We start from the raw sequence: 7,509 nt of genomic DNA on the forward strand, positions 1-7,509 counted from the left end.
TCATTTACCTAATATGACAGACCCTTTTTATAAATATGGTATAACTAGAATTACATGGGAAATTACCTCCTCCTTCCTGGCTTCGTGGGCTCGCTGCACAAACCAGATCACTTTTGCTTGTAAAGTTCTAGGGGTACATTCCAGAAGAGTGCTGTTGTACTCTATTCCATATACTATCCGTTCTTCGGTCTTCTCCAGGGCTTCTCCTGTGAAGGAAAGTAAGATTCTTATTTATTTGCCAGTTGTGTAACTAAAATAAATGTACTTGTGGCACCTTAGAGACTAACAAATTTATTAGAGCATAAGCTTTCGTGGACTACAGCCCACTTCTTCGGATGCATCCGAAGAAGTGGGCTGCAGTCCACGAAAGCTCATGCTCTAATAAATTTGTTAGTCTCTAAGGTGCCACAAGTACATTTATTTTAGTTACACAACTGGCAAATAAATAAGAATCTTACTTTCCTTCACAGGAGAAGCCCTGGAGAAGACCGAAGAACGGATAGTATATGGAATAGAGTACAACAGCACTCTTCTGGAATGTACCCCTAGAACTTTACAAGCAAAAGTGATCTGGTTTGTGCAGCGAGCCCACGAAGCCAGGAAGGAGGAGGTAATTTCCCATGTAATTCTAGTTATACCATATTTATAAAAAGGGTCTGTCATATTAGGTAAATGAGCCTTCAGTGAAACAGCTGGTACCAGTTGGTGTAATTTACATAGATTCATAGATTTTTAAGGACAATTGGGAACATTATGATTATCTAGTCTGACTTCCTGCATAAACAGGCCACGCCATTTTACTCAGTGATTCCTGCATCAATCCCAGTAATTGATGGTCAAATGAGAGCATACGTTTTAGAGGAGCATCCATTGGCGGCTCTTGAGTCTTTCATTTGGGGAGGCTTACACGCACATGCCAGAAGCTCCCTAGAAGTGGGGGGACCACCAGCCCCTGGACCGTGTCCCCGCCCCCCAAGGCCCCATCTCTTCCCTTGAGCCCGCCCCACTCCTCTTCACCTCCTCCCTAAGGCCCCCCCCACCTCTCCTCTTTGCTTCTTCCCCCGAAGCCAACCTACCCACCCGCTTGCTCACTCCTCTCCGCCTTTTCCCTCAAGGTCTGCCCCCACCCACCCACTGCTTGCTCCTCTCCCCCCAAGGCCCTCCCCCGCCCACTGGCCACTCGCTCCTCTCTGTGGCAGAGAGGAGCATGCAGGGGGTGGGGTAGGCTTCGGGGAAGAAGCTGAGTGGGCCCTGGGGCAGAGAATAGTCGGGGTAACAGTGACCCCCCCTCAATTCTGGGGAGTTTCACTTCCAGCACTCCAAAGGTGGTGGGCCAGCGTGCTTCCAAAGGGAGGTGACCCACGCCACATCCACAGCATTTGCCCTCCAGCATGGAAACCCCCTGACCCCATCCCCCCACAGCCCTGACCCCCAGCTCCGAGCCCAGCCCCTGTGAGCCGGGCACCCCCCCAACCTAGAGCCCAGCCCCGAGCAACAGCAGCACCACCCCCAGGCAGCGACAGCCCATTGGCACCAACCATCACCATCACCCAGCAACAGCCCATTATGTAATTGCAAATGTATACATACCATTAAAGCATTTAATGTTTTTAAATAATGTATTTAGTGTATTTACAAATTAATTTTTGAGTATATTTCACTAGTTATTTTTTACAGTTCCAAATACATGTTACTATAGTATTACAACTTTTTTTTATGGAAGGGGCCCCCGAAATTGCTTTGCCCCAGGCCCCCTGAATCCTCTGGGTGGCCCTGTTTTTTGGAGAGGCTTAGCTTCCCCTAGCTTCTTACATGCGCCACCCATGAATGCATCCAATCTTCTTTTAAAACTTCAAAGTTTTGCAAATGATTCCAATGATGAATGTCTATCACTTAACAATTTGCACCTTATTTCCAATTTGAATTGTCTAGCTTCAACTTCCAACTATTAGTTCTTCTTATTCTTTTGTATACTAGTTTAAAAATGCATTCCACCATCAGATATCGGCCTTACCGGATGTGATCAGTGCTATCTATCTTAGTTACTTATATGGCCCCTGTGACAATTTTCAATGTATTTATCCTCACAATACCTCTATAGTGTAGGGAAGTGCCATTTTCCCCATAGGGAATCAAGGCACAGAGAGACTAAGTGACTTGCCAATTCTCACACAGGATGCCTATAGCAGGCCAGTAAATTGAACCCAGGTTTCCAATGTCCTATGCTAGCACTCTCACCACATAATCTCCTCCCTCCTGCCATAAATGTAACGCTGTATGTGCTTGAAAAAGGCATGTTACAGGATCTTAGATTTGTGTCTAAATACTGACTGCTGAATTTGTAGCCAAGTCCCTACGGTACATTTAAAAATGATTGCACCAATGTTTCTAATGTAGTACTACAATCTTGTACTCACTGTGACTGCATTGATAATACAGTGTATCATTGGCTCATTTCTCAGGTGAAGACAGATGACAGAATCGTCAAAATGGACCTTGGCCTCTTATTCTTAAGGCTGCACAGGCTGGATGCAGGGACCTATTTTTGTCAGACTGTGGAACACAGCATTGTTCATATAGTCAGAAAAATCACCCTGGAGGTGGTGGAGGAAGGGCGCGTGGATGAAATGTTCAACAAAGACTATGAGGAGGACATACCTCACAAAATGCCATGCCCAGCGCAAAGCAGCATTCCTCAGGGATCGAAGCCGTGGTACAAGGAATTTCTGCAGCTAATAGGGTACAGCAACTTCCAGAGGGTCGAGGAGTATTGCGAAAAGGTGTGGTGCACGGACAAGAGGAGGAAAAAGCTGAAAATGTCCCCATCCAAGTGGAAGTACGCCAACCCACAGGAGAAGAAGGCACGCGTCAGGCCAGAGCATTACCGCCTCCCCAGGAACGTAGTTGACTCTTGATGGACAAAATCCATCCATTCTTTCTGGGAGAATTTTTATTTGGACCTAAGGAATAGGGAGAAATCAGTTTTGGGTTTGGTAACTGAAACAGGTTTATATATATATTAAATAATGGGACTGAAAACAGAAAAGTGTTCTGTTAAATTATAGCTTATACTAGCTGTTTCTAAATAGGTCATTGCATCCAGTGTTTTCCATTTAAGGAGAACATTGACAATCATTGTACTTTGAGTGCTTTAGTCAATTTCCCATGTGGACCATGCTTCTGCTGTATATTCTTGCATATTAAGGGAATATTAAAGTAAACTCAGATAGCTAAGCATTGACAAGCAGAAGAAAAATGTGATGTATAATTTCCATTGGTTTCACAAATGTCCCCCTATTGCTTCTAAAAGCAGCACATTGCAAGATCTTAGCTTTCACTTGTGGCCTGTTTGTCTGTATTCGTAAGAGCCACAAGTTTTGTTAGTGTGGTATACTCTTATTTCTAAAGATGTTGAAGGGGAATCTTATTTACTTCCCATCATTGCTTGTCTTTACCAGTAATTTATGAAGCACAGTGTACTACTATCACAACTAAATAGTACTGCCTTGTAACTTGATGTAAGTCAAATGCATGCAGAGAACAAAAGCAGAATGAAGTTCTTCAGTGTAACTTGCTGTAAGACATTGGAGTAATAGTTTAGTCAGAGTGTAAATCATGGTTATGGCAATGGACAGTTGGCTCAGTAGATATAAGATTTATAAGAATGCCCTCTTGTGGAAAAAGAGAGCATTTCCTTATCTTGGTGGTACATTTTCTCCAGAAATTTATATACTTGAGTGTTATCCACGTTCTCCTGATTTGCAGCCTAGCTGTTAGTTTTACAGCCTTTCTGCTGCATGTGCTGAAATCTCAAATATTTCAAACACAGGGTTAGAAATCACTTGTACTGGGGAATAGAGCTTAAAGAAATAAGCAACATATTAAGGCATTCAATGTACTATGCTTTTGGTGTAGCAAATACTGGTGAAAGAGACAGGTAGTGAAAACAACTTGTATTTGTATAGTTGCATGGTCTGATTTACCTGATATAGAATTTCTTCTTAGCACAGCTATTTTGCTGAAATTGTGAATACTACGGATGTGGGATCAAAAGAATAAGAAATCACTTACCACCTAGAATTTTCAGAGTATCACTAAAAAAAATACAAAGCTTTAATTTTATGTTTAATTTTCATATTTTTCTTAAAAGCGTAACACATGTTAGCATGAAGAGTCACATGAGAAATTGGATGTGAACATATGAATTAGAACTAAAAAAAATTGAAAATATAAGCTACAGTTGTGATATAAAAATATGAATCACAATTAGCACAGCTGGAAAACTCTAGCTGAGTGTGAGTTCTGCAGGATCCTTTCCCATCTCTTGAGATGGGTTTTAGTGTGTGAATGATTACATCCCAATTGTGTTGCACCACTAGATAAATCAACTGCTTCAGTCAGAACATGACCCCAACCATAATGAATAGCCCCAAGTCTATAAAATTGGTCTGTCTCACAATTTTGAGGTAACCAAACATATATTTCAGGGATATTCCAGTTAACAGGTTCATATACAACTCTCATTCCACCTTCAACTTCTAATCAAGAAACGGTGTCTGGGATTAATGTTCTGGGGCAAACAGATTTGTTATTAACCTAGCAATCCTGTTATTAACCTAACACTAGAGTAGAGGTCATGCTGTGCACTCCAGTGTCTCTAAGATACTCTGTATGTGGAACGAACAAAACACTGTGTCTGAGAGAAGGCAGTTGCTGGGATCAGAGTCTAAAGCTAGCATCGGAGTGAGCTTAACTAGGATCTTATCTCTTCAAAAGCATCATTTGCTGGGTGCTCAGAGGGATGCTGTGTGCAACTTGCCAGTAAACAGAAGCAAAAGGAGAAGCAGGATTTCATATTATATCAGTCACACAGATCGATAAACCTCTCTAGCTTCTAGTTATTTTAAGTAGCCTGCAATTTATCTAAGAGTTTGCATGGCACGTAGCTAGAGGGGCTGGCTCAGTGATCCAGTGGCAAGGCATGAGGAGATCAGAGCTCTCTGCTCCCTTAACCAGGAGAAGCAGAGAACATTATGGAAAGCGCATCTACAGCCGCTTTGGGAGAGGGAACATCTTGTAGCCGCACCCTGTTGCTGATGCTGTGTATGGTGTGAACACCCAGTGCAGAAAGCATCAGATGAATTCATTCTGCAATGCCAGTTTGGGGCTGGAGGGGCTTTACTCCAGTTAGTATCATATATATTACTACAGTTTCACACAAAATTGTAGCACTGAAGTCTACGAAGTAGGGGAGGAAAACATATATACCCATACGCATCCCTACCTATTACTTACCTCTTCTTAATTAGCTAAGCAAAATCTGACTGGCATACACATACCATCTGACTCCCCCTAGTGGTACACTATTACAACCCCACAGAAGTTCTCCGGCAGCAGGTAGGTAGTAGGTTGCTAGGGTGACCAGATGTCCCAATTTTATAGGGACAGTCCCGATATTTGGGGCTTTTTCTTATATAGGCTCCTATTACCCCCAACTCCCTGTCCCGATTTTTCACACTTGCTGTCTGACACCCTATAGGTTGCTCGACATTTAAGAGTAGTGGGTAAAGAAATGAAGAATACTAATAGGAGAGATCCCCTAGGTTAAAGGAAATATAAATTCTCTCCTCCTCCAGGCATTACTGGACATAAAGGCATTCAGGTTTTCCAAGTGAAAAATAATCTCTAAAGCAATTCATTGATTGGGGGTTGGGGAAGATGCCTGGTGTCTGTCACGGCAGAGATAAATTTGTGTTATAGGAATATAATGGGGATTCTTTATTCAGGCCACTGGACATGGACAGCCTTTGGAGTTCTCCCAAGCTCTCTAGCTCTCAGAAGAACTAAACACAGCTAGTCGAGCGACGCCACATCTCCCCAAATCTTGTTCTGAACTGAATCATCATAGAATGTGATGCTCCACTACTGGGGTGTCATAGAATCCACAGCTCTTTAAGGGTGATGTTGGCATTTTATTAATTTGTTGTCAAGTAGCTCAGTGCTAAAGGCTCATGTCAGAAGCAGTACCACGTAGTGACAGAAGTAACAAATCCTCTGTCAGCTTGAGGGAACTAACTCAATTATGTGTATATGGAATTCTCTGAGATTATAGGTGGAAATCAGGTGATCCACAAACCAGAATTTCTGTTTCAACACAATATATTTTTGATAGTTTCCTTTCCCAATGTTAGTTAAATTTGGAGAATCATCTTAAATTCTTAGCTTGTGCGGGGCCAGTTTGAGGATCTTTAAACCTCCATCATTAATAGTGACCGTAACAATTCCTAAAACCAAGATCTCCTTTAAAATTATGACGACTGCGGAAGAAGAGCAAGTGTGACAATAATGCATTTGAGTCAGATATGCATTTTTCTGCACAGAGGTGCTTTTATAGTAGGCAACGTTATTTAAAATGCTTCTTTGTGTATATACTGAGTGGTGGTGTGTGTTTCTTTTCATTATGGATTTGATGTATTTTGTATGTGCATGAAGTGGCCTAATTATATAATGAAGTACAGTACAGTATTTGGGTGATATAATCTGTATGGCTTCCTGTTATTTATTTCGGAGCTTGTGGAGCAGTATTTATTTTCACTGATCATCCAATTGATATATTATCTCCCATCAATTTCTAGTGTGGATTGCACATTTCTGAGGACAGAATTTCGTGACAAAAGACTGGCCAATTATAATCTGTAGCAGTTCACTGAGAGGTAACATGAGTTATTGGACAAGGAACTAGAGGGCTAATCTACACTACAATTGCTACAGCTGGGCCGCTGTAGTGTCTCTCGGTGCTCTCCCATTGGCATAATTACTCCACTTTCCCGAGTGGCGGTAGCTATGTTGGCGGGAGAGCGTCTCCTGCTGACATAGCGCTGTCCACACCGGCGCTTAGGTCGGTGTAATTTATGCCCCCCCCCCGACCAAATTAAATTATACCGAAGTAAGCGCTAGTATGTTCAAGCCCTGAGGACTCATTAGGCCTGGGCTCTGATGCTGACCTACTGTGTTACCTTGACAGGTCACTTCACAGCTCTGTGTCTCTGTTTCCCCTCCTGCTGGTTTACTGTCTTGTCATCTGAGCCCCTGGTCCTGCAATTTGTTGCAAGAGGCACTTAGAGAATAATCTCTTTGGGACAGGAGCTGTCTCCCACTACGTTTATGTACAGCTCCTAGCATGATGTGGCCCTGATCTTAGGGCTTCTAGGCACCACTCCAATACAAATAATAATTATTATTGCTCTAAAACTTTTTGTTATGGGACTTTTGTCTTGTATACCTCAACATAGGTCTTAAGACTCTGCCTAACTTTTCTGTAGCAAAGAAACGTGTCTTGTATGTAGCTCAAAATTGTGAAAGAAACAACACACGCACATACGCACAAATGTGCGGACCTTCATTTGGCTGAACAGATGAGTCAGTAACCATATTTTGAAATGACACACAGATTATTTTCCAGCATAATTAATATACTGGTGGAGCTGCATTTTTATTAGTATTATTTTC

The 7,509-nt window shown here is 42.2% G+C and overlaps 1 protein-coding gene across 1 annotated transcript in view; it reads left to right on the top strand.

The window, feature by feature from the left end:
* Positions 1 to 6,527, top strand: part of SEMA3E (semaphorin 3E) — a 219,728-nt gene extending 213,201 nt beyond the window's left edge. The window contains exons 16-17 of the mRNA XM_034765547.1: positions 471 to 610; positions 2,463 to 6,527. Of these exons, the coding sequence (XP_034621438.1) occupies positions 471 to 610; positions 2,463 to 2,915 (593 nt within the window). The 3' untranslated portion in view covers positions 2,916 to 6,527. The remainder of the gene's footprint in view (positions 1 to 470; positions 611 to 2,462) is intronic.
* The last annotated feature ends 982 nt before the right edge of the window (positions 6,528 to 7,509 follow it).

Source organism: Trachemys scripta, chromosome 1 (assembly GCF_013100865.1).
Source record: "Trachemys scripta elegans isolate TJP31775 chromosome 1, CAS_Tse_1.0, whole genome shotgun sequence".
Lineage (NCBI taxonomy): Eukaryota > Metazoa > Chordata > Testudines > Emydidae > Trachemys > Trachemys scripta.